Below are 27,488 nucleotides of genomic sequence, written 5' to 3'. Positions count from 1 at the left end.
AAACATCATTTTGGCTATCAAAATTTCAAAGATTAAAGACCTTAGCTCTAAACTGTCTTAAAGCTTTTTACTTAGAAAGAACTCATTGGTAGGCAAATACATGTATAAGAGTAAAGGGTGTGAAATGTGTTGGTGGGGTGGGTACGGTTTGTGGTTGATGGTTTTTAAAAATGAAATTGCATGTGTATAACCAAGGAGGGTTCCCTGAGTACAATTTGTAACAAACATTTATGGAACATAGAATGGAAAGGAATTAAATATTTAGGATCTGGTCTGTGCAGTGCATATAAAACAGCCTTAAAAGGCCACGCTCATAGTACACACACTGGGTACAAAGCATGCAAAATGGGACGCGTCTGAAAGCATTAGAAATAAAACATGCAGCTAGCGATTTTCTGTGGTACAAAGCAAGGGGAAACCTGTCCGGCTGTTCCTCCACAGCCATATACCTTGCAAAGCTTTCGACTCAGAACATCTGAGAGGAACAGAAGACACCACAAAGAACGCAGAAGGTAGATGGGCCTGGGCAAGAAAGCTTTCGTGAGGAAGTCACCTTGTTAAACAGCAAGTGCCCCAGGCCCTGGCATTGCTTTGGTCTGTGGCAGCTGTCACCTCATGCCCTTCTGTTTCTGCTCCAGATGGGTCAGGGCTGGGGGTGGAGGTGGGACCTTCCAGCCCCTGTCCCTTTTATCACCAACACGGTGTTTGCTTCTAATCTCAATCCAGTAACCCCCTCCACTCTCGGCTTCCACTGCCTTCACTGCTGTGGTTTGCTACAGAATTCTACAAGGTTGTACTCAACCAGGGAAGAACCGGTGCCCTGAAATTCCTGGAGGAATTTTCACTTTTTATTTGTCTATCTGAGAAAACATCTTTTAAAGAAGAATGCTGAGCGTAGTCCTGAAGCTCTACCTGGTTTCATCTTCTGTTTTCAGCTTCTATTTTTTTTTTTTGGATGTGTTCTTTTACTTTCTTTTGACTCTTTCATTTATTAAGAACTGAGCATTAAGCAGGCCTTGGGTCAGAAAGATGGCCAAGATCCGTGGGTCCTGTGGGTGAAACTCAGTGGCTGACTGGGGTGGGGACTGGGGAGTGGCAGCGGAGCCCCCACACTGCCACCCCGGCCACCAGTGTCATAGGAGGAGCAGCATATGAGGTGTGGGAGGCCGTCCCTCCTCTCCTCTGCCCACTGCTATCTCTGCTTCTTATCAGTGCATGCAATGAATGCCTTCCACACACAAGGCTTCCAAAGTAATCCTTGCTCCCAAGGAATCTTCCTCCAAGTTGGTGGGGTCTAACACTGCTGCCATTACATGAACAACCACAGGAGCTGGCCAGAGGGAATTTGAATCCTGTCTGTGTGGCTGCTTGCTGACCGAGTGACCCTGGGGAGGGCTCCCCTCCATCAAAGCTCTCACTTTCTTCCTTAGTTGAATGGGGATGCCACTGTAATTCTGTCAGCTCCCATGGGATTGTATGAGGGTGGCAAAGGATAGCGTATGAGCATCTGACAGGAGTGGATGCCTAGGCATGGACTAGAATTTTCTATGTGCTTCACAAAAGGAGTTCTGAGATGAAGGCAGCGCACCAATGGACAGCGGTCCAAATGTCCATCCCTGTGACTGTGGCATGTGAGAATATGAAGAGAGGGAGAGAACACGGGGGAGCTGAAAAGGAAGGGAAAAGCTAGTGAGGCCAGGTGCTGAGATGACCTTCAAAGGAACCTCAAGACTAGCACAGGCCAATTATGTGTACTTATTCCAGTCCTCAGTAGTTTAAAGTTGTACACCACTCCTTGGTAGGGCGACTTGCTTAGTTTTGGACCTGCCAAAGGTAGACCCTGTGGCAGGGACTTTGGGGGAAGCAGGTGAGAATAAGAAGTTAATGAAAGGTGAGCTGGTTGATGCTGGGAACGTCAGGTTCAGTTTTGAGTGGATCCTCTGGGGACTGCAGAAGGCACTGTAATTGCCCCCCCGCACACAAGGATGGGGTGAGTGTTCTCTGACTCTCACCCTGCCTCTGCCTCCTGATGGGGGTTGCTCTTGGTCATAGCTCTCCCACCCTCCCATAGGTTTTCCTGCATGGGCGTCATAGATGGATGAAAGACATTGAGTCGGGAGAAGTGACTAGTGACTGGCGTGTGTGCTGTCAGCCTGCCTGGGAGCAGTCACTGCAGTTGTGGCTGCCATGGGGGGAGGGGAGTGTGCTGAGGGAATGTGGCATCAGGCGTGGAGGGTGACTTGTAGTCCTGTCTGCAAGGATTCCAGACTCCTGTCAAGGCATTATGTGAACACAGCTCGTGGGTGGACATTCAGTTCTGGTATTGCTTTGCTGGCAAGGCCCAGACATCCATGGCTTCAGGGAAGAGACCAGCCACCACTTGGAGCCAGTTACTTAATTGACCTAGCAGATCATTTGATTAAATAACAAACCCTGTTATCTATTTTTCATTCATCCAAATAGCCATCGAGGGACTTCTGTGAGCCCATTGCTGTTGCAGGCCCTGGGGGTAGACTGTAAACAAAAGCTATGGTTTCTAAGGCTGATGAACTCACAATCCTGTGCTAGAAACCGTTGTTTGAATTAACCAGGATTTTGAGTTCAAGGAGTCTGAGAAAGTTTGTGTCTCTCTTTTTTTTGGGGGGAGGAGGGCATTACAGAATCTAGATTAAAAACTCTTCAAGTGTTGCGGAAGGCAAACCTTTTAGACACTGTGTAACTTGGACTTAGCCTAAATATACTTGATTACCATATTCACGGCCCACCTCACCATGATTTTTTTAAAAAAATTTTGTTATTGCAGGGGACAGGGCAGAAGAGAAAGAAATCCCATCTGTTGGTTCATTCCCCAAAGGCTCGCAGTGGCCAGTGGTTGGGCGCTGGGGACTCAGTGCAGGTCTACCACACAGGTAGCAAGCATTAGTTACCTGAGCCTTCACGCTGCCTCCTGAAGGGTCCATGTTAGCAGGAAGCAGGAATCTAGGGCTGGAACTCAAATACATTCCTCTGGTATGGGACACAGATGTCTTAACTGGTGTCCTAACTACTAGGCTAAAGGCCTCTCCCCTCATCAGTTTGAAAGTGAGGGGTGGGACAGTTTCCATGTTCTGGTTCTTCCTAGAGGGGCCTGGGCAGCTCCAGCATGGTTGAGAACCTGTGTGCTTGCCTTTGGAGTATACCCTGCAGCTCTCTCCAGCCTCCGTGGCTTCCTCATGCCTGCCGCACTGTTTGAGCCCCCTCTAGTCTAGGAAGGAGAGTTGGGGGTTTCTTGCATGAACATAAGTGACTCAGAGTTTCCCTGTTAGTTTTACTTAGAAGAACTCTAAAAATGGGTAATTAGAACAGTATTGAATCAAAAGAAGTAGCTTTCTAATGGGAGATAGGGAGGAAGAAGGAGAGAGAGGGGGAAAGAGGAAGGCCCGGGATGGAGGGAGGGAGAAAGGGGTCTTCCATCTTTTAATTCACTTCCCAAATGGCTGCAATGATCAGGGTGGGGCCAGGCTGAAGCCAGGAGCCAGGAACTTCATACAGGTCTCGTGTGTGTGTGTGTGTGTGTGTGTGTGTGTGTGTGTGTGTGTGTGTGTTGGTGGGGGGTGGGTTAAGCTAAGCACGTGGGTCATCTGCTGCTGCTTCCCCAGGCATATTAAGGGGCATCTGGATCAGAAGTGGAGTGGCTAGGACTCAAACCAGTGCCCATATGCCCGTGCAGGCAGCTGCTTAACCTGTTGAACTATGCCACTGGCCCCTCTAAATGACTGCTTAAGAACTGTCCTACTTAGTACATCTTACCTGAAATGATAGAGTCCTACCACAAAGACACAGGCAGCTCAACATCGCTGATAGCTGGTCCCTGTGAGAAGGGAGCCGCCCGTGGGCGAGGCTGTCAGGTATAATGGGAATCGGGGGTGAAGTGCAGCACACGGGGGCTTCTGTGCCATCCCGTGCCATCCCTGTCACCGCCCTCTCCCAGGTCCTGCCTCTTTCTATGTTCACTGTATGTCAGAGCTCTTGTCCACCGGCCTGCTGGGGTCACTACATATGAAGAAGTTCCCCTTCATAGACCTAAATCTATATCCGAAGCATAATATAGACATGTTTCACAGTGATAAGAGAATAATAATGCAGTGATCACTCTTAGCAATTGGCTCAAGTGACACTGCATGTGCCTTGGGTCTTGAAATGGAGAAAAAGGAATGCAAGCATCACTCCCAGTGAAACTGTTGGACATATCTAGACAATGGGATGCTGGACTGTCTGACATTGTCTGTACCAGCAATATGGGGGCACACTTAAATAACAGACTGATGGGTTTATGACTGCTTGTGAAGGACTTTATTATTGTAATAATATGGGGAAAATCAGTCAGGGGGTGGGAATTTGGGGAGGGGGTAGGGAACTCCCAAACCCTATGGAATTGTACCATAAAATTCAAAATTAAAAAAGAAAGTGTACAAGTAAAAAAAAAAAGATAACTGCATTGTGGAAATATCCGTTCACTTTTTTTTTTCTATTGAATTGAATGGTCTTTTGTTAAAATTCTCTTTAATGACCTGTTTAGGTGTCCTTTGCCTTGCTGGGGTCTTGACAGATAAGAGATCGGAAGACAAAGGGTGTAAGGTTACAGGTTATCTCTGTCTTCTCTCTTTTTAAAAGACTTCTTTATTGATTTGAAAGGCAGAGTTACAGAAAGAGCAGAGAGAGAGAGAGAGAGAGAGAGAGAAAGAGAGAGATCTTTCATCTACTGGTCCACTCCCCAAATGGCTACCATGGTGTCAGCTAGGCCAGGCCAAAGCCTGGAGCCAGGAGCTTCTTCTTTGTCTCCTTTATGACTGGGAAGGACACAAGGACCTGGACTGTCTTCTGCTCCTTCCCCAAGCACATTAGTAGGGAGCTGCATTAGAAGGGAACAGCTGGGACTGGAACCAGCACCCACATGGAATACTAGCCCTGCAGGTGACAGCTTAACTGGCTATGCTACAGTCCAGGAAGCTTACCAGCCAGTTGTCTTCTTCAGCTGTGACTTGCTGAGGGTGGAGCTAAGATTCTGGGCTCGACCGTAGCATCAGTGAGCATGGGTTTGTCCTTTTTTGTCAGTAATGGCCTTCCCGCTGCCTTCCACATAGCACCTCTGTCCTGTTTGATGCAGGAAAATCAGTTTGTATTGGGAAACTCAGATTCTGGGCACACGGATTTGATACCCAGATGGTACTGTGTTTACAAAAGCTCTGTGCTGACAGGACCTGCAGACACATGGATAAATATTTTGCCTTTTTTCCTAGGCAATATTTGAAGCTTTTGCATTTAATTGCTGTCAAAGGCAGGATGCTTACAATCCCCAAGGCAGAATAAATGTGAGGCCTCCAGTGGGGCCATGTGTGCTCCTCTGGGAAGACTTCCTGGCCAGCTACCTGCTATGCCTGTTGCTTGGTTGTTTCTTGTTCTTTTGTGAGTGTTGAGTGGCCTTTTCCCTGGCTGTCCAGATGGGCTGAAGTTCCGAGAGGCGGACGGAGCTGCGTGGAATCTACAGTGACTTGTTGGGTTTGTGTGGGAGTTGAGAGCACCTGCCCTTAGTGAATGAATCAAGTGACAGACACCAGTCTGGTTGTCACCAGAGGGATCTGCTTTGGGCCTCCGAGGATGGGTCTGCAGAGTGTTTTTGTTTGATCTTGATATTCTTCCATGTGGGGCTGCTGCTGAATCATAGAACACTTGTGTGCCATTAGAGCTGACAGGCCCTTTGGCAGGGGCAGCCTCCCTCATCCCAGCAGGATGTCTCGTAGGCAGAGCAGTGGCTGGATTGCATCCTGCGGGTTATCCCTGCAAGGTGCCCTCAGGCCAAGGCACAAACTGTCCAAACATCGAAGTCCAAGGTACTTGCCAATGGTGGTATTTTTTTTTAATGTTTTTTTTCAGAGTAACATAAATAAAAAAACCTTATACCCATTCATTCACTCCCTATGTTCCCACAGCAGTGGGGCTAGACCAGGCTGAAACGAAAAGCCAGGAGCTACATCCTGGTCTGTCCTGTCAGTAGCAGGGGCTCAAGTTCTTGGCTTACCATGCACTGCCTTCCAGGTGCCCTTTGCGTGGAGTTGGATCAGAAGTAGAGGTTTGACTCAACCCCAGGCATCTGAAAGTGGGCTGCAGACACCCAAGCAGTGCCTTAACACACTGTGCCACAGGCCTGTCCTATTGCTGATGGTTTTCATGTTTCCTGCTACTACCAGATCATCCTCACCTCTCTCTTTTCTTCCTTCCTTTTTATTCTAGAAACCTTCACCTGGTTGCCCCTCTTGTGTTGTTTACTAAGTACAGCGAGACACTGTTCTGTGATCACGTGCTGTTTGCTTCTACCACCTTCCCCTCCCTCCCACCACCACTGCTGGATAAGCCTCTCCTTCCATTGTCCAGACAAGGAAGTGGGATCTGTCCTGGTCCCCTCCATTCATGAACTACACACCAATTATTTAAATGTCTTGCTGCAAGAAAAGCAGCTGGATTCTTGGCTCACTGTGGTCTTCCAAAGGGCACCTCCTATTTATTCATTCCTTTCTTCAAAGCACATGTTATCGGTGCTCACCTTGTGTTTAGGGGCTGGTGAGATAAAGATGAATGAATAAGACAGCATCTCTGCCCTTGAGAAACTCATAATCGAGGGGGGACTGAGGCGTGTAAATAGATAAATCACAGCCTGTTGGTGTTGGCAGCAGTAGGGACAGGAGCAGCAAAGGAGAGACAAGGAGCTGGGCTGGGCAGCCACTGCTGGGCTGTCTCAGGTGTAAGGGGAGGCCTGGCAGAGGAGTCAGGGCCCTCTTAGATGAGGAGGTGTTAGTAAGGAAAGGCAGGGGGAGCGGGAGGGGCACAGTCCTTAAGGGACACAGCATTTCCCACTGTGGCTGGAGTGGAGGATGTGTGAAGGTTGGTCCCCAAAGGGACCTGGAGTGGGGATGGAGGCATTTCCTAGGGGCAGAAGAGGCCAGCGGGGGGCCTCCATGCAGGTGTTGGTTTCCTGTACACAGAGGGAAGGGTGGTCAGGCAGAGGGAGGCTCACTGGTCAGGCAGCCCTGGCTTCTCATCTTAGGCCTGCTATGTCCTTAGGGGGAGTCTCTTCCTCTTCTCCAGCCTCCACTGTCATTGATAAAATAGAGCCTGATGCTAACAACCACACCTACTTAACTGGACCAGGGAGTGGATGAAACGTGACAGAGTTGTAGGACAGAACCCAGAGTTGGAAGCGCTTTCTCCTTGAGCCTCTAGGGAGTTGGCAGGGGGCAGCCTCATCTGTTTACCCTCCTCCCCGGGGGCCTTATAAGCTTCTTCTTTTTGCGTACCATGACGTGAGTAAACTTGGAAGCTGTTGGTATATGAAGCATGTTGGTGAATGTCTCTTACCTTGTAAGTCGTTATGTATGGAATTGTTTGTTGGGAAGTCCCGTGTCACTGTATGACAGAGACATTCTGAGAAATGCACTTTAGGCAATGTCATCAGTGTGTGAACATCGTGGAGTGGACTTACACGACTAAAACGGCATCCCCAGGTGCTGGCATCTGAAGGACTCCTGGGTTGCTGCTAGCCATTGTGGATCAGAATGCCCTGATCTACACAGCCCTATCAGCACAACTACTAAGGAGGGCATGGGGCTGGGAAAAGGATCTGGACTCCAGGGGCATTTCTGAGGTAGAACTGACAGCATTTGATGACCAGTCAGATGTCAGGAAGGAGGGGAGCACCCCTGGGGGAGGAGGCACTGCAATGATGATGAATCCTGGATGTTTATCCGGATGCTGTTCATGGGGATAATATGGAAATTAGAGTGTACAGGCTTGAGGGACGAATCTGAGATGAGCAAGTGGAGACTGTCTGGAAGACTGCTTTTCCACAAGTTTAGCAAATTAGAGGAGGAGGATGGAGATGTGCTGGAGCAGAAGGCTGGGGGCATGTGAGAGGCTGCAGGATGCTTGTGGGCTATGGGGCAGAAGCAGAGGAGTTGAAAAACTGAAGATGCGGGAGAGGAGCACACACGACTTTCTACAACTTTGCCTTTTTGGACAGTATCTGTCCCCATTGGAGGGGTGTCTGTCGACAACTGGCAACTGGGCAGGTGTCCAGATATGATTTACAATAATGCATTGGTTTCATAAAGCACCGTCTAAATTATTGCACTTCACCAAATTCCAGGTTCCCTGATGACAGTGGGCCGGGGGTGGGGTCAAACAATTCAATCAGGTGCCACCAGTTATAAATTGAAAATCAGTGGGGTGCAAAATGGGTTACCACCAAAATCCATCCAGGTGCAAAACCAAATTTCAAAGCCCCTAACTTTTAAAAATCACTCCTTTCCTGATTCTTCACGATGCTCTGACATTGAGTTTTAATATTCTCCAGATAAGCAAATGTCAGTAAAGTGCCTATGGAAGACAAAATATAAGTAGGAAAGAATTCCTGATGGGCCCTACCTTTTGGAATCTGCATGCATGGTAACTTTTTTGATGAATACATTCACAATTAGAAGCCCTAAGGCAATGGTTCTCGAACAGGAATGTGGCAGAATCAGCTGGAGGTCGTAGTAAAAGCTCAGATCACCAGGCTCTTCCTCTGCCTTTCTGACTTAGTGGGTCCGAGGTTAGGTCTGAGAAGTTGTATTCCCAGTGAATTCCCAGGGGATGCCAATGCTGATGACCTGGGATAGCCCATGAGAGCCTCTAAGATGTGAGCGCGTTTTGATCATTTGAGCAGCAGAGTGTGCTTAGACATTTAGGAGCCATCTATAAAGGTCTTATTAGACTAGGTGTTGAGGCTGTTCACAGTCCAAGAAACATGAGAAGCAGCTGGTGGGTGCTTGTGCACAGAGGCAAGGTTGGGGGAGTGTCTAAGCCCGCCTGCTGTTACTACAACAAGTGCCGAGGCCTGAGAAACTTATAAAGAATATAGGCGTCTTTGGCTCATGGAGTGGAGTTTGGAAATCCAAGAAGAGGCAACAGCATCTAATGAGATGCTTTGTGCGGGTGGTGACTGTGGAGTCTGCAGGCAGTTCAGGGTATCGTTTTGTGGGATTTAGCGTCCTGGCCCAGGTCCCTCCTCTCCTTAAAATGTCCCATCCCATTGGCTTCCCACAGGCTCCATCTCCAAACACCACAGTTGGACTTCCTGTTTCTATCCTATTACTACCTTACAATAAACATGAAATTTCAACACGAGCTTGGGTGGGAGCACTCAAACCGCAACAGGAAGGATGCAGGACAAAGGAGAATTCCACCTGCTTCTCACCTTTCCAGGAGACCGTGTGTCCCAACAGCACAAACAACGTTGTTAGAACCTGTGTTTGTTGTCTGTCGGTTCTCGGGTGCAACCAGTGAATGTGTTTCATGTTGAACTTCCGCTTCTGATTGAAGAGTTGATTTCCATAGGAAGGTTAAGTCACACTGCTATAGTTGGCTTAGTGAGCCACCTTCAGCTGAAACTTTGACTCTTCCCACCTCTGCAGGATCTAAGCAAGGGATTTTCATCTAATCAGTGCTGCTAAACCCTCTTGCTCTTTTTGAGTGGAAGTTATTGCCTTGTAGGAATGTTAGGGGTTTACAGGTCCAGTGTGAAACCAGCCCCTTTCTCCAGGATGGAAACATGGATCCCGGAGCTGTTCTGTATCAGGTGGTTGCCTCGTTAACACATGGTGTCCTGTCTGTCTTTTTCAGGTGAAATTGAGAGATGCACATACATCAAATACCACTATTCCTCAGCAACCATCCCCAGGAACCTCACGTTCAACATCACGAAGACCATCCGGCAGGACGAGTGGCACGCTCTGCGTAAGTGCACCTGACTTTGTTTGGCTGTGGTTCTCTGCCATGATGTCATCTTTGGATGACTGGAGGTTCCTACTTCTGAGATCTGTGTACACTCTCAGAATGTCGTGGTGGCTCACAGAGTGCCAGTATCTGTGGGTCACAATGGCCTGCTCTGGTTTGGATTACCTTATGGGTTTGGGGAGTTGGCTTCTAAAAACAAAAGAACCAAGAACAGCTTATGATTTCAGCTTTAAGATTTCACCTACCTAACTAAACCAACGCTTGGGACATAATTCTAGCATGTCTCCCAGTTGCTTCCAATATTATTGTGGCCGCCTGTTGACCATGCATGTTGTCATTTGTGAAGGGAGGGAGACCAGCTGGTGGTTTCAAACTGTGTTGCACTGAGAATTGGCTTAAAGGGGCTGAATCTTTTCTGTTAACCTTCTAGTAGTAGGCTTTGGGACCTAGATTTGTATGTAATTACTTGGTAAAAAGCAGCATATTTATGCTGGTCAGTTAGGGGATTTCTTGGCTAGTGATCTTCAGAGAGTATGACTTAAGAGGCAAACTGAGTTATTGGCTGTTCTCATCCTCTGCTGTGTGGGGATCACCACATGTTTAAAGCAGGGTCCTCTTCGCTGGCACGCTTCTTTTTTTTAAAGACTTACTTATTCTTATTGCAAAGTCATATGTACAGAGAGGAGAGACAGAGAAGAACATCTTCCACATGATGATTCATTCCCCAAGTGACCTCAAAGACTGGAGCTGAGCCAATCCAAAGCCAGGATCCCGGAGTTTTTTCCAGGTGCAGGGTTCCAAGGCCTTGGGCCGTTCTTGACTGCTTTCCCAGGCCACAAGCAGGGAACTGGCTGTAAAGTGGGACTACCAGGATTAGAACTGGCTCCCATATAGGATCCTGGTACAAGGCGAGGACTTTTATCCACTAGGCTACCATGCCGGGCCCTGCTGGCACGCTTGTTAATACTGACACTTTTTTGTTGTCTCAGCTCCATGCCGCCTCCTTGCTTTTGTCACACATTCATATTCTGGCTTTTTGTTTTAATGGAATGTCTCAAGGCTCAGGTTCAGTTTCCATGTATATTCAAATGAGGATTCTTTTGTTGTTTTCCATTAAGTATCCCTTAGTGGCTAAACTTTGAAGAAGGCAGCTTCAGGGGAAAAACATCTTTCTTCTCTTTATTGTTGCCAAGTCACTCTTAAGTACATTGGCCCATGTTTTGATTAGGCTTTAATTAGACAGCCACAGCTTGGTGTAGGGGAGGGGAAAGTGTGTGTGTGTGTGTGTGTAAGAGAGAGAGAGGTGGGGAGAGGGAGAGTATGTGTATGTAAAAAAAGAATAATCATTAATTTCAAAAGAAAACTTGTGGCTGAATGTCCAGATGATTGTTACTAAATGCTGCGGCCCCAACATGATAGAACTGGAAGAGGTGGCAGCAGATGGGCCAATGTAAGCCTCACTAGTGCTTCTACAAGCTAGAGGCGGTACGTGGGGACAGCCAGCCAATGATCAAAGAGCATTCCCATGTGCTAGGTGTCAGTGCTAAGCATACTGCATACTTCTCTAATTTTGATATTACATTTACCTTGGAGGCACGAATAATTGGGGCCATCCATTTCTCTTTGGAGGTCAACATCTAAGAAACCAAATGTGAAAGTACAGGACAGTTACTGTTGATTTCCCACCAAGGTTTGATCTATGGTAGTTAATTGCTAGGAGTCTAAAAAGGATGTTTAGGATAGAAGTCCTGTTGATAACTTTGCAAGTCTAACTTTTTTTTAGAAATCAGGATCTTAAGAGGGAAGATGATATTGACGTGCCAGCTGTGCTTCAAATGAACCCAACTGAAGCAATGTTACAGAATTCCTTGATGTGGTGGATGTTGACCGTAGGACACTCACATAAGTTTAGGGGCAGAGGAGAGAGACATTCATACTGTAAGGCGAAGTGAGCATTACAATAAGGAGGATTGCTTCAAGCAATTATGAGAGTTGGTGGAAATTTTTCAGCCGACGAGTTATTTTCGGTGTAGAGTGTACAGACATACTTCAAGGGAAAACCTGGCAGCTCTTTTGGCTAGCCCTGCTGTAAATATCCTGAATTCAAAGAGATAACCCATTGAAGCATCCATGGAAACATGTCACGTGGCAGCAGGGCGGGCCGGGGGGGTGCGGCTCCGGTCCAGGTTCGTGGGCCTCCTTTGAGCCCTGTGGGTCCCCTGATTCCTCATTCTCTAACTGGAGTGCTGTTGGGTTTTACAAATCTGGCGTGCAGCTGGTACTGTGACCTGGGGTGCTGACAGATCTATTTTTAACCAATAAAAGCCATCTCAACGATTGATTTCTGTAAAGGTCTCCAGCACATGGTGTTGGGTGTACCTGAGGCTCCCCTCGGGGGGGATGTGTCTGCCTCTTTCATGAAGTCGCCTAATGGGCTATTAAGCGGGCAGAGAACATGGGCCATTTCCGACATCTCTGACAGATATTTTTAACCGGGGGCAGGTTGCACATCTGTCACAACTGAGGCTAGGGGCACTAAGTGTGGCCGGGGCCGGGGACGCTGGCATGATTAGGAAACGCAACAACTGTGTCGGTTTCCAGAGGACAGATATTGATCATGCGAGGTGAGAAGAGGTTGCAGAAAGCCTCTTCAAAAAGAAGAAACTATTAATGAACAAATGCTTGTGATCAAGTGTTGGAAATAAAAACATGATTGGTTATTGTTTTATAATTTGATATTGTTTATAATTTGATCATGAAATCTTGCATTCTATGATTTTTTATCAGTAGGGTTTTTTTCTTTTTCTTTTTTTGTGCCAAAGGGAAGAAATTTGATTTTTTTTCCCACCCTTAAAATAGTTTCTGGTAAATATATAGCCTTTGATTAAAATTTTGCATGATACACTTTTCATCAAGCATTTAATCATCCATCATCAATGTGGAAAACATTTCCAAATAAGAAAAAGCACAGCATAGTTAAAAATGACATTATTGGTTTTTGAAAAGTGTATCTCACCCATGGAAGATTTAACTGCTGAACTATGAGCTCCTTCACTCCAGGATCAGAGGTGAAAGGGTAAGAGCATCTGTAGGCTTGGGATCAGCTGATTAACCCAACTGGGAAGAGAAAAATCCACTTAGAGGAAATGAGCTTGCATGTTATTGCTGGTAAAGTACTGTGGGCACCCTTTTTTTCCTTCCTCACCATTGGAAAAGCCACATCACCTCCTGGACCTGGGACCCACATCCTCAGTCCTCTCAAGCCTGACCATCCACCTGGTTGGCCACCTGCTTTCCCATTTGCTGCTGCTTTCCATCATTCCCAGTGACCCTGATGAGCAGTCCACTTGGTTCTGCCTCTGTGGGATCTGGGTGTGCTGAACTCCTGACCCAGATCCTCCTGCTGCCTCCAGAGCCAGACCACGACAGATAAGTGGCACTGACTGACCGGTGGAAGGGATGGGCAGCTGCAGGAAGTGAGCTTGGTGAAAGCTGCTGTCTGCCTGAGTTGTCAAGTCTAATGCTTAGACTATGACACAATGTGATCAGCAGTGCCCGGGGAAACAGGCTGGTACTGCGGCAGACTGCACTACACTGCTGCCCGCTCCTCTTCTAGGACATGCCCCCACAAGCTTTTCCTATACTGCAGTTCATTCTGCTGTGGCAGTGTTTGGAGAAGTCTTTGTCTTTGTGCAACCCCAGGACCCACATAGACTGTCCCAGGTGCCTCTGCCTTTGTCCTCCCTGCCACAGGTGTCACATTGACCTGGGCAGGCAAGGGAAGATGGTGCAGGAAGCCTGAGTGGCCGATGAGAGGGACTGACCAGGCCAACAGAGTGGGCTGTAGTCCAAGAAGGAAGTCCAGACAATGGATTTGGGGAAATTGAGATGCTGAAAGCTTCTGGAAGAAGGAACTGGGAAGGCAGTATGGAACTGGGTCTGGGTTGCTCCAGGTGGGGTCTCCAGGGAGATTGCTGGGGCCACTGGAGAAGAGCCTGCCTGAGGTTGCAGGGCTGGGACATGTGCAGGCGGGCGAGAGGGAGAGGTCTCACTCTGGCCTCTGGGTTTGTTTAGCAGGGCTCTCTGTGCAGCTTTTGTTGAGGTTCCTCAGGCTTGCAGGACCTGAGATGTTCAGGTGTGTTTGTGAGCTCAGATTTTCCGCATGCTGTCTGGCTGTCCAGTGTTTGCAAGATGGAGGTTTTTTTTTTTTAAAGATTTTTATTTTTATTGGAAAGTCAGATATATGTAGAGGAGGAGAGGCAGAGAGTAAGACCTTCTATCTGCTGGTTCACTCCCCAACTCATCGCAATGGCCAGAGCTAAGCCAATCTGAAGCCAGGATCCCGGAGCCTCTTCCGGGTCTCCCATGTGGGTGCAGGGTCCCAAGGCTTTGGACCATCCTTGACTGCTTTCCCAGGCCACAAGCAGGGAGCTGGATGGGAAGTGGGGCCACTGGGATTAGAACTGGCATCCTAATGGGATCCCAGTGCATGCAAGGCGAGGACTTTAGCCGCTAGGCCACCACGCTGGGCCCAAGATGGAGGTTTTAACTCACAGTTGATGGTCTGGCAGCTGAGAATCCAATTTCCTGCAATCAGATCTTTTATTTATTTATCTATTTATTTATTTGAGGCTTTCTAATGTCAGGACTGAGGGGTCAACTAGTGAGAGTGGATGTCACATTGCACATTTCTCGCTGCCCTGGGAGAAGGAGAAAGTAATGATTTCCTCCTCTCCCTCCTTGCCCCTCACCCCCAGCTGCACACAAAGACACCCAGCCCCACACAGCTGCCCTGCTGCTGTTGTCACCTCAGACAAACGAAAGACAAGCAGGACCCAGCAAAAACTGATACAGCAACCTTGAAGGCAGTTCCTGGACTTGGACCTCTTGTTTCTCTTGATGAAGTTTCTTCCAAAATGTCCTTGCTTGTCCACTGAGTCTGCTGCATCTCACTCTTTCTCCTTCTGTCTTCCAGCCAGGCTTGACTGGCGTGGCTGTTGCAGATGCCCAGATGCTGTCCTTGGCACTCTGGCCCTGCAGCCTCTGCTCTCTCACCCCAGTCGGTGGGTCAGCTCAGGCTTGGGGGAGCAGCCCCTGAGCAGGCTGCTGTCTGGTAAGAAGCCCAGCATGTGCCCTGCTCTGATATGGATGGAGGATGGTGTGGAGCTGTTATGCTATTCTGCTCACCCAAACCCTGCCTGGCTCCCTTCATCTGGCCTATCACACCCTTCTTCATGCTTCCATCTGTCCAGGATTGAAGAGTCCTGCCCCTGAGCCCAAGTCTCCCTGGTGCTATCTGGGTTCTGTCCAGTTACTCCAGGTCCAGGATCTAGCGGCTCCTTGGCTGTCCCCAGTGGTACCGACCTACTGGCGTGTGCGACTCTTGTCTAGTGGCACTTGAGTTTTCTTTCCAGATGGCCTGACCTGGCTGCTCCTGATTCAGCATGCCTATTTGAAACAGCTGCTCTCTGGGCTTTGTCCCTACTCAAACCTCTCTGGCCTGCCCAACCCAGAATATTCTGGATGCCTGGTCTCTTCTTTTCAAGTCATTCTTGGTTAAAAGAGGATGATTGTTGTAGACCAAAGGGTTTGGGATGGAATGAACAGTAACCATGACCAGTCACCTGACCTCGGTGACTGTAGATTGGGTGTCCCAGCCAAGGAGGAAGGGGCTGCCTAGGGGCCTATGTAGGGCCTGGTCCCATGCCTTGTTAGAGTTTGAGAATGCAAACTCTGAATGTGAGTCTGAACTTGAGCTTTCCAGTTATTTTCTTCATTTTGTTTTTGGCTGATGTTATGTAAAGCAGGACTAATGAGGTAAACATCCCAGACATTAGAAGCTGAGGTCCCCTGCAGTGTCAGCCATTTCTCTTCTCCCGAATGAATCAGTGAGAGCAGCCTGCAAGAGGCTCTTACTGTGCAGTCTTGTTTGCAAGGCTGATATCCTCAGGGGTCATCACAAGCAAAAGATCATCCCCAGGCCCCTGTGGCAGAGAAACTCAACCAGTAGAACAATGCTGCCTGCTGCCTGTAACCTTTAGGTTTGCCTTTTTTGCAAGCCCTGCCATGTCTTTCTAGCACTTCCCACTCAGTCCCTGCAAGGAACATGGTTAAATTTTCGGGACACCCAAGCCTATAGCCCACAGGCTGCCCCATGCCTTTCTCCCAGATCACCTGTGACATTTCTGCAGTGAGCCAGGTAGAGAACACAGACTCCTGCAAATGACATCACACCTACACTTGTTCTTGCAGTAGAGCTCTAGCCAGGAATGATGGCGCAGAGGGCCCTGGCTCTGTGGAGGTGCTTTGAAATCATCAACATACTTGCAGCTGATAACCCTACTCACTGAAATAGTGGCATGGCTAGGAGCAGGGGTTAAAAACAGAGTACAGAAGAGGGAAAGTTTGTTTCAGAGAGAGCCTCAGGGGTAAGAAACTGAGTTGTCCTGGAATGGAGGCAGAGTGGAGTTGTAGTTCAAGCGTTCCATGCACTGAAAGAACTGCTTTGAGAACTGCTGTGCTGGAGTAATTGCAGTCTTTAAACTGCAATTCATCTGAATGTGCAGATCCAATTTTGTGCTGGGAATTAGTTGGGAGTCTGGCCTTGGGGGCATTTTCTCAGACTCACTCTGGTTTGGAAGTTGTTGTCTTCTGGCTAAGCATTCTGATACAGACATGCTAGAGAACTGCTCACAATCCCATAGGTTGCCTTCATGCATTTGTTCATTTACCTATTCTATATTTATAGAGTGCTTTTTCTGTGAGGATCTCCAAGTTAGGTGTTAGAGGGGATATAATAAGTAATAAGTAATCTACTTTCCAAATGACATGATAAATTTCCAGGTGCCAACTAGGCAAGGGATCAAACAGCTTGCTGCTTAATGTTTATTGGCAACCCAATGAGTACAGGCTAATAATGCTGACATGTGTACATTATGGGTCCCAACATTCATGCTTAATCAGCAAGGATTCATTGGGTAAAATAAAAAACAAAAATAAAATGTATGGCAAAACTACCATTCCCACAGAGGCGTGGCCTGTGTCTGACAGCAAGGGATAAGTGGAGACGGTACAGGTGCTACCTTCTGGAGGAACCACTCCAAATCTAGGTGCTGAAATGGAAGCCCAACTTGGCAGGTGTTTCTTCTTTCCAGTGTTGTAGCTACTCAGAGCTTGGTATCCAAGAAAGCTGCTAACATGTGGAAAAGAAAGAAGTCTAGAAACTACATGTTCTAGGAGGAAGGGATGGCTTAGCAACTGAGAATCTGGGTAAGGTGAAATTTGGGTGTTTGGTCATCAGGATGATGGGTCGACTGATGTGAATATAGTAGATACTCATGGAGTTCAAGATTGCATGGTTCAGTTCCTAGGGAACAGGCTTGGTCAAAGAAAGGAAGGTTCCAATTATTCAAGAAAAGCTTGAGTATTAGGAACCTTGAGTAAGAAATGAACAGCAATGAATAAGCAGGAAGCCCAGTTATCAAATTTATGTACACATGGCAGAAATGCAATGCCTGAAACAAGATGGGAGACCATGTTAGACCAGCAGTGCTGAATTGATGAGGGCTGGGGGGTGAGTATGGAGATTCTGCAAATGGTCGGGACTTAGAGGGAGGTTGGGTGGAAGTGGCTGGGAACCCAGGATGGTGTCGCAGAAAAGTAACCAAGTTCTGCACTGAATAGTAACTGTCCTACCAGGGTCTAAACCAGCATTACTCAATTGTGCTGTGCAGCTCAGCATCATCTGGAAATTACTTTGAAGTGCACATTCTTGGGTCCTAGTCCAGATCCAAGAATCTCTAGCAGGGATGGCCCAGGAGTCTGTGATTCTCAACACAGTTGAGGTTTGAGGACTCCATGAATGTGGACTCAGGTAGTCAGAGAAGGCTCAGGCAGGAGTGGTGAGCTGGAACATTGCACAGTCACTCAGGTAGAAATGGGAGTTGATACAAACTGGTTGATGGTTTCTATTTGGTGGTTGTTTTGGCAGTTTACTTGCCTTCACTAGTCCTCGTTGTTGATGGAATGAAGCAGCCTGAAAGAGCAGATGGACATTCTGTTCTGCATGATGTGTGTTCACTGAGTGCTTCCTCTTAATATCCCTCTGTGTCTCTGGTGTCCTGTTTCACTCTGAATAGGCTTCCAGAACCACAGAATGCAAGGGACATTGCTACTCTCAAGGTCTAAGACTCTGGGAAAATAAATGTTTTGACCCTAAGATGCTCATATACAGAGCGGAGGTGATAACACCTGTCTTGAGAGGTATTCTGAAAGTAACAGACTAACAAGCAAAAATGTCTCAGTGACTCTGCAAAGTAGGATGCCAACCAACATTAAGGGGTGTTATGATTGGAATGCAGGAGCTATCCAGATGCTGAGGTTTCCATGGGATGTAGATGAGCATTGCTGGAGTGACATTTCCTGGACGCTGGTAGTTCTGTTCGGTTCTATGCAAATGTGCCTTGTATGTGGCCGTGTGTGGTGGTGTTTCTGTTATGGGTTTGTTTCCTGCATAGGGGTGTGTGTGTGTGTGTGTGTGAGAGAGAGAGATGCTTGAAACCAGTGTTTTTGGTGTGGGAGTAAAAGGTTTCTGAGGCTTTCATTTGCTGGCTGTGGTGTGGCATGTTAGGAAAGGAGTTTCAGAGTGGAAGATCGTCATTAGCTTTTGAGATCCTTAGTGGAATGACTGTGGCAGCAGCAGGCCTCTACTTGATCAATCGTGTCTAGTAAGAATGCAGTTTATACAATAACGTGTGAGTCTCAAAGAATATTCATGTACTCGTTGTCTAGGCAGTGACATTTTAGAGCTTTGAAGATTAATACATTGTGAGGACATTTGTACCAAAATTGTGTGGGGAGCACCAAAACCATTTTCTTAACTGCTGTATCCCAACCCTGCCTTCCAGAAAGGCTAAGGTCTCTGGGGTTTACGAGGATCAAATCCTCATATTCCTGAAGTGAAAACACATCTCGAAGGAAGGAGGATATTGCATGAGTGTTGTGGGAATGGAAAAGGAGGACCCAGAATGGGATACCAGATACCATCAATGCTAGAAGGCAATAGAGGTGAGATTACTATACTAGGGGAAAGAGCTTCCTCTTTTTTAAATTTTCATTTTGTTTGAAAGGCAATTAGAGAGAGAGAATATGAGTGAATATGAACATAGAAAGTAGAGCATAGGGTGTGAGAGACAACCAGGGCTGGACCAGGCTAAAACTAGGAGCCAGGAGCTCAATCCAGATCTCCCGTGTGGGTGGCTGGGACTCAAGCGTCCAGGTCATCTCCTGATGCCTCCCGGACTACACATTTGTAGGTAGATGGAATCAGGAGCCAGAGTCAGGACTCAGAGTAAGACTCTGATACAGAATGCAAGCATCCACGCTGTGTCTTCACTGCAAAGTCTGCCCTGGGTGCCCCTTGTTTTGGCTTCTCAGCTGCGAGGGCCGTAAGGCAGGTGCTGGCTGTGATTCTGCCCTTGCTGTGCTACTATCAGAAGGACCCAGCATCGCAGGGAGGCAGTTTGCCTTGCATGTTGCTTAGAAGCCTCATGCTGGGTATAGCTTCACCTGATCTGAATCTATTGGGACTGTTCTGCTGCCATACCATGGGCACAACATGGACCTGAAATGCGCCACGAAGTAGCGAGGTTGAAGTGTTGGGTCTGTGGAGTGGGTGGGAGACCAGGAAAATATCCCAAGTGCGGATCAAGGGAAGTGTGTGGGGTCAGCCAAAGAGACCACAAGGTCCTGCCCAGGCCACAGACTCTGCTGTGGCTCCTCAAGTCGTTGGCAGTGAGCAGCACTAGCAGTGTCCAGGAGGAGCCTCCGATGTCCTTGTCCGTGAGCATGAATAAAGGCTGCCTGACTGCTCAGGCCTAATTGCAGGCATCCTCACACTGGCCACATCTTAGCGATGAGGTTACTAGTGGAGTTGGAGTGGTTGAGGAACAGAAATCAGTGCTTCTTTAGATAATTCTGCCAACTGATCTGTCTGCCTAACATTAGGAACTTATGGCCTCTGCTGTTTTGTTCCCTCTTAGTCTTCTTTTGCTATTTAGCTTGGGGTTGGAGGTTGTAGTAAACAGGGATGTCTGTATAGCTCTGACTCGTTCTGGATTAAAGTAGTTCTTACAGAATTCAGCCTTGCTCGTACAGAGCTAGAGCTCTGTGTCTGATGGTGGATGGAGTGGGGAAAAAGCCATATTTATGTGTCTTACTTTCTCTGAAAGTCTAAGGAGGCTTAAATGGAAAGTTGATATAAAATATACTTAGAACATTGTTTTTTAAAATAATATTTATTTGAAATTCAAAGTTAGAAAGCAACAAAGGGAGAGATGGAAAGAGGGAGAAGAAAAAGGAAAGGGTTTGAGGTAGGGAGGAAGAGAGAGAGGGGGAGAGAGAGAGAGCAGATATTTGAGGAGTGAGCCAGCAGATGGAAGATTCTCTCTCTCTCTATCCTTAGGGTTAGGTCAGGGCAAAGCCAAGAGCCTAGAATTCCATCAGGGTCTCTCCATGGGATGTAGGGCCCCAAGCAATGGGCCTGTTTTCTGCTGTTTTCTCAGGCTCCTTAGCAGGGAGCTGAATCAGAAGTGGACATCTAGGACTTGAACAACTGCTCTAATAAGGGATGCTGATGTGGTAAGCAGTGGTTTAACACACTGCACCACAATGCTGGCCCCAATGAGAACATTCTTAAGCACTCCACTTACCACCACTCAATAGAACTTCCTGGAATGATAGAAATGTTCTATAAATTGGCAACACATAATGTGGTAGCCATAAGGGACTTGTAGATACCAGGCTCTCAATATGTAACAAATTCAGTCAAGGAGCCCAATTTCAAATTGTATTTACTTTAATTTTAACTTAAAGAGTCACACATGAGCAGCAGCTGCTATACTGGACAGAGCATTTCCAAACGAGCAGTCTTCATATCTCTTACTTATGTTTTGTTTTCAAATTATGAACTCTTGATTGAAAATGCTCGAATATTAAGAGTAACCATTACAGGTCACCTGTATGCCCCAGCTGTTTTCAGGGGGCTGGGAGTCGACATCGTCCTAAATTCCTGAGATCCTTGAGGTCACCCTGTTGTTGACCTCCAGCTCTACTGTGACTGGGCTTTTCTGCTGGTCCATACCCTGTGTAGGTAACTAGAAGCAGGAGCATCATTCTCTCAACCTGAGCGGGAGCCCAGTGGCAGCACGTTTGTTAAGGATCACCCTTAACACCTGTTAAGGATTGCCTTCCACATCTGGAAGGGAAGAAGAAGAAAAGGTGCTGACACTCCTTGGAGGGCTCTCAGCTGAGAAGGGCCTTCAGAGCTTCCAAAGTGGGACTGAAATGCCCAGTTCTCCATACTTTCACGTGGATGTCCTTAGAGGTGTGACTCTGTGTTGGGGCAGTTGCCAAAGGGGCTTCTGGCTGCCAGAGGCTAACAGCGCTCCCAGAGCCTGAACAATGAGTCCTAGCATGATGTAGAGCCTGGGTGGTGCACCGGTGTCTAGCATGCAAGTGTGTGCAGCAATCAGCTGAGTGCTGGTGAAGTGATGGAGGAGCAGGTGCTCCCGCAGCACCGCCTAGCTGAAGTAAGAGACAGAGATGCAGCCAGGATACAGGCCTTTGTAACAGCCAACTTCATGTTCATCCTTCCCCCAGGGAGCCCCAGCTGCGTCTTGCCATGTGGGCTGACTTCTCCCTCTTTTCTACCAAAGGCCCTGTCTCCTTCTCCTCCAACAGCCTCCCCTCCCAAGGGCTGTTCCCCTCTAGTCATTATCTAATGTAACTAAGGGAACTCTCCCCATGACGAGCCACCAGCTGGTCACCCCCTCCACCCAAGAGCTCCAGAGTTCAAAATAAATGAAAGAAAGTGATTTATTTTCCACTTTCCTGTTTTTCATTTAATTACTGGTATCACAACAAGATTTTTTTCCCCGATTGCTTTTCATTGCAAATGTATAGTATTTCATCTACATTATAAGTTAAATAGGCTTTTGTGGACTAACCTAGAAACAATCATCATTTATAACAGACATGACTTCTTTGGAAATGAGCTCTGAATTCTGAGTAATTGACTTACAGATGAGGTTTTCGAATGGAATTCATTTTAAAGCTGGAGCAGTATCTTTCTACTCTCTAGGCAGTTTTGTTTCCCTGTGATCTAAATCCCCCAACCTTCTCCAGCTGTCCTTCTTACAGACAGATCACCCGAAGCTGACCCTTCACCCCCATGATGAAAGCTCCAACTTCCTGTCCTTTGGTCCCAGCCCATAACTAGCTACTAATGTGAACTAAATCGATGTCCCTTAATGTGCTGTATGCAGGTTTATGTGAAATCCACTAACCCCTCCCAGGGACCTCGAGTGTTGTTGGGTGCTAGGGATCATTCAGTCTTGGGCTCCAGTCTCACTGCACATTGTCACCATGGGACTCATTATATAACATTTCTCTGAGGCTTTTTGCTTGGGCACCTTCACCAAATTAGAAATGAGCAGTTGCAAGTGAGTGGGGTGTGTATATAAATTCTGAAGCTGAGAGGTTGCTAAACAGGGGTGTGGAAGTGACACATCTGACTTCCATGTGCCACCCCATCCCAGCACCTCACTCCTGGAGCTTCAAGATGCTGTGTGGTTGCCAAGGAAACCAAGAGAAGCAATTATACCCAAGATGTCTTCTCCCCAGAGCTCTGGGCACATCCTCTTGCGGAGGGAGATAGAGAAGGAGAGGATGGTTCCTTCTTCCTGCAGAGGATTGTCAGTGAATGTGGAAGGCCTCAGAAGGTGGTCCCATGCCAGTTCCCTGTCTCCCCCACTTTGTCCACATGTCACTTGGGTACTCTGTGCCCCCTACTCCATCCTTCTTGGCCTTCAGTTCCTATCCTTGAGAGATCTTTTTATTTCTAGGAAGTGAAGATTAGTTCACTTTAAAAAGTGTAAAGATTCTGGGCTATGGTGAAAGCTTGAAATGCAGTGTTTATTCAGCTTGGTAGAACTGACAGAAGTTTGCGAATTGAGAACGTTAGTAACCTAGCACTGTTTCTTCACTTAGTCATAGGAGAAGGGCCAGGATGCTGGGCATTGGCGGTTCTTGGTCAGAGCCCGATGGAGCCTTCGGTGGTTCTTGGAATTACTTCACCGGGCCAGCCCTGCAGTGTCTGTTTCCTGAGGATGTGTGCTATATTGGATCTAGGTGGTGAGCCCAGAGATTCCTGGAGGCACAGCAGTGACACGGACCTGGGATGCTGGGGACAGGGCACAGGGCATTGGCAAGGGACAGGGATTAGTAACAGTGCTTGAGTCGTTTATCTGCTTCAGTGAAATCCATTGAGTTCAACCAGTCTTGGCTTTGGATTGAAGAGGCAACAACCCCTGTCTTAATGGGACTTTCCTTTTCAGGTACTAATGCCTCTCCTTATTGAATACATAGCATGGGGTTCCACAAACCCCGAACTACTCTGGTGTACATATTATTATTCGCTGACAGAGGAAGAAGCTGAGGGTAACAGAAGCTAACAACTAGTGGTTAGAGACATGCGGATTGAGTCTCATGCCGTTACGGTTCCTTTGGAAATCCACACTAGTCAAGGATGGGATGGACAGATGGAAATGGGTGGAGTCTGGCTCCATGGAGAGCCTTCTGTGATATTCCAGGTCTCAAACATGAGTCTAGAGCCCCTCTATAATTATACACAGGAAATGTCTATTAAGAAAAAAACTATAAGAGTCTCAAAAACATTTTTTTTGTATCAGAATAAATTCAAATTTTTCATTCCCGCTTTCCATGAACTTTTCTAAAGTCCCTGTGTGTGTGATGTTGAATATGGTTTCTCCCCTCTAAAACTCATACTGTGGTTTAATTACTGGGGTGGTCATGTGAAATGGGGTCTCAGAAAGGTGATCAGGTTATAAAGAGGAATTAATCTCTCCTCAGAGATTGGATGATGTGCCAAAGATGAGGGTACCCTTCATGTTTTGTCCCTCCCTTCAAAAAGTGATTTATTTATTTGAAAAAACTGATGGATGAGAGAGACACACAGAGGAGTGTGTGGAGAGAGAGAAGGAGGCAGGGGGAGGGAAATGGTGAAAGAGAGAAACAGAGAGAGAGAGAGAGAATCTTTTTTTTTTTTTTTTTTTTTTGTAAGATTTATTATTATTGGAAAGCCGGATATACACAGAGGAGGAGAGACAGAGAGGAAGATCTTCTGTCCGATGTTTCACTCCCCAAGTGAGCCGCAACGGGCCGGTGCGCGCCGATCCGATGCTGGGAAGCAGGAACCTCCTCTGGGTCTCCCACGCGGGTGCAGTGTCCCAAAGCTTTGGGCCGTCCTCTCCTGCTTTCCCAGGCCACAAGCAGGGAGCTGGATGGGAAGTGGAGCTGCTGGGATTAGAACTGGCGCCCATATGGGATCCCGGGGCCCGTTCAAGGCGAGGACTTCAGCTGCTAGGCCACGCCGCCGGGCCCAAGAGAGAGAATCTTGTACCCACTGGTTCCATCCCTGGGTAGACACAATGGCTGCGACCAGGAGCTTCATCTGTCTTTCATGTAGGTATAGGTACCCAAACACTTGGACCGTTATCTTTGACTTGCAGAGGCCATTAGAAGACAAGTGGATCAGAGGTGGAGCAGCCAAAACATGAGCTGGTGCCCATATGGGATGCCAGGACATGAACCGTGCCCATATGGTGGCAGCTTTACACTGCATCACAATGCTGGCCCTTTATACCTTTCTTCATGCTCCCACTTGCCCCTGCTTCCCATCATGAGTTGAAGAATCTGAGGCCCTCACTGCCACCGTGCTCTTTAACTTCCCACCCTTCAGAGGTGTAAGCTAAATAAACCTATTTTTATTTTTTTAATGAATTGTCCAATGTCAGGCATTCCATTATAGCGACAGAAAATGGGCTGAGACAACATATTACACATGCTTGAATCATATATCGTTATGGCCTGCAAGTCTTGAGACTAATAATTTTCATTATTAAACAAAGCTTCTTTGATGATAGTTTTTAATTTATAACATATTTTTCATACTGTTATATTTAGATGAATTCAAATATCTTAAAACTCTTGCCCTTTTATTTTATCATCAAGTCCAGGTATTGGAATTATTCTTGGGCAAAGAAATACTGAAAGACAAGTCACAAATTCACTAACTGTTCATGAGTTTAGATTTAAGAAGATAGTTAAAAAAAAATTCATCCAAGGCTCATAGAGGGGGAAAAATCAATGAGTAGCTATCACTTACCCTCATAAGAGGAGTTCCTCTGCGTTAGTGGGTTGGAGCTGTGAATAATTCAGCATGGTCCCAGGCTCCTTTTTCCTTCTTGAGGTTGACCTTATTAAAATTGTATGGCCCAAGGACATTGGTGAGGAAATGGCTGGCACCCCCATCCCGGCTGTCAGAACCTCCAGCAAAGCCTCATAACAATCTCAGTTCCTCCTCTGGGAACCCTGAGCCACCATCTGAGGGGGTGGGGGGGGTGGGGGTCGAGCCCTGGGTGAGGAAGGAAGGAAAGGAAGGGTTGGAGGGAGGGAGCAATATCCAACTGCTGTTGGCCTCTTCTGTGTGTAGCTTTCCTCCATGCCCTCAGCTTCCGTCTCAGTAGTGTGTGGAAATGGGGTGGAGTCTCCATGCTCACTATCGATCAACTGAGTCATCATTTTGGCCTCATCATTAAGTATTTATGGCTTACTGAATGGAAGATAAGTGCTGAACAGACAGGGTGTCCTTGGTAGATGCTACCTAATTCATCTCCTTTGGTGGGATGAACTCTCCAGAGAAAGTTTCTAAAGAGTCTATTGATTACAGTCAGTACCATGTTTTGGGAAGTTGGAGAATGGGACTCTGGTTACTCTATGAGACATTTTTAAAAAGAGTTTTGGAAAATGCTACATGTTTTGGAAAGCATGTTTTGTGAGTCAGTATGTAAAGTTTGGAGGACCAGCCAGCATTCATCTTGGTGGTTGAGAATGGTAGCATTAAAGAGAGTTGAAGTCTCGTAAACTTATTTAAGCCTTGCCAAGGAGATTGCTACCTAGCTGTCAAGCAGGCTAATTCCAAAAGGAGGTAGAACACTTGAGATAGATGTCACTGAATATAACTCTGGACCACAAACACATGCCTGACATCTGATTCCTTGCTTTAACTGTGGTCCTTCCTCATAACTGGGTACCCTAAACCCAGTTCTATGAGGTAGGGGAAATGACCACTTTTTTGATCTTTGTTAGATTAGCATATTATAATTTGTATATTATATTTTATATTATATTTATATTCTATTTTAAATTTTATTTGAAATGAGGGAAGGGAGAGGGAAATGAAGGAAGGAAGGAAGGGAGGGAGGAAGGGAAAGGGAAGGGAAAGAAAGAGAGAAGAGAGGATTTTCCATATGCTGGCTCTGGTTCATTTTCCCAATTTCTGAAGTGTCTAGGCCTGGGCCAGGCAGAAACCAGGAGCTCAGAACTTGACCTGGATCGCTCATGTGGGTGGCAGGGATCTAAGTACTGGAGCAGTCATGTGCTGCCTTCCCAAGGTGTGCATTAGCAGAAGACTGTGTCGGAAGTGGAGCCAGGACCTAATCAGGCATCCCCAGTGAGATGTGGGCATCCCAGATGGCATCTTGACTGCTGTGCCAAATGTCTTCCCTTCTTCCTTTTATCTCTTCTCTATCAACTTGTTTCATTTATCCTTATCAAGATAAAACGTGATTGTTGTAAAATGTCTAACAAAGCATGAAAGAAGAGGAGAAAGATACCTAACATACCATCATCAATAGATGGCTTGTGAAATTGTCCTTACGTTTTCTTTTCGCTTCTTTCCAGCATAGAAAGTGTACTTTGTATGTAATTTATATATTGAGTCATATTGATAATTCTATAAGTGTTTTCCTAGTCATAAAAACTTTTCATAGATAAGATTTTAATGGCTTATAATATCCTACCATATGGTTATACATAATTTACTTATCTTCCTTGTCAAATGTTGATGTTGAGCTAGTTTTGAGCCATCATCATCATCATCATTGTCAAAATAATCATGTAACAATAATAGTTGCTCATAATTTTTTGTCATATTTCTGATCATTTCTTTGGGGTAAATGTCTGCAATAACTACTGGTTAAAGACATAAATGTTCAAGTTCTTGGTGGATAATACCAAATTGATTTCAGAAACAATTAAGCCAGTGTATAGTCTTACCCACGTTACCTACACTGAAAATTCCCCCATCTGATAATTTGATTGATTTGATTGAAGAATAATTACTGCTTTCTGAAAATTTCATTTCTGTGCTTGAGACACATTGAATTTAAGAAGTGGTTATTAGGCATGGTATGTCTCCTTTTCAATGATGAAGTCTGGTAGTTTCTTCATTGGATTCAGGAATATTTGGGATGCTGTTGCCTTTGAACCTTTTTAACTTTTGGAAAATTCCACGGTGAGTGGGACGTGGTCTGGCTTGTACCTGTGCCGCTAGTGCCCAGAGACAGAGGATGCAGAAGGCGAGACGCTCTGCACATATGTGTCAGATGAATGAACTCAGCCCGCCAAGGGCTGCAGCTTCTTTGCCCTGGTTTGGATCTCCTGCTACAGAGTGTCATCACAGAGCTTCAGCAAGAAATGCCAGGGCCACCAAGAAAGTTTGAAATTAATCTAGGTTTTGCAATTTGTACAAAAATATAATT

The 27,488-nt window shown here is 46.7% G+C and overlaps 1 protein-coding gene across 1 annotated transcript in view; it reads left to right on the top strand.

Annotated features, from left to right (window-relative positions):
• TMEM178B (transmembrane protein 178B) overlaps positions 1-27,488 on the top strand; it is a 340,957-nt gene that overhangs the window by 99,000 nt on the left and 214,469 nt on the right. Inside the window, exon 2 of the mRNA XM_004594350.2 lies at positions 9,694-9,807. Within this exon, the coding sequence (XP_004594407.1) occupies positions 9,694-9,807 (114 nt within the window). The remainder of the gene's footprint in view (positions 1-9,693; positions 9,808-27,488) is intronic.

This window comes from Ochotona princeps, chromosome 25, assembly GCF_030435755.1.
Source record: "Ochotona princeps isolate mOchPri1 chromosome 25, mOchPri1.hap1, whole genome shotgun sequence".
NCBI lineage: Eukaryota > Metazoa > Chordata > Mammalia > Lagomorpha > Ochotonidae > Ochotona > Ochotona princeps.
This window is presented reverse-complemented; position numbering and strand designations above follow the sequence as displayed.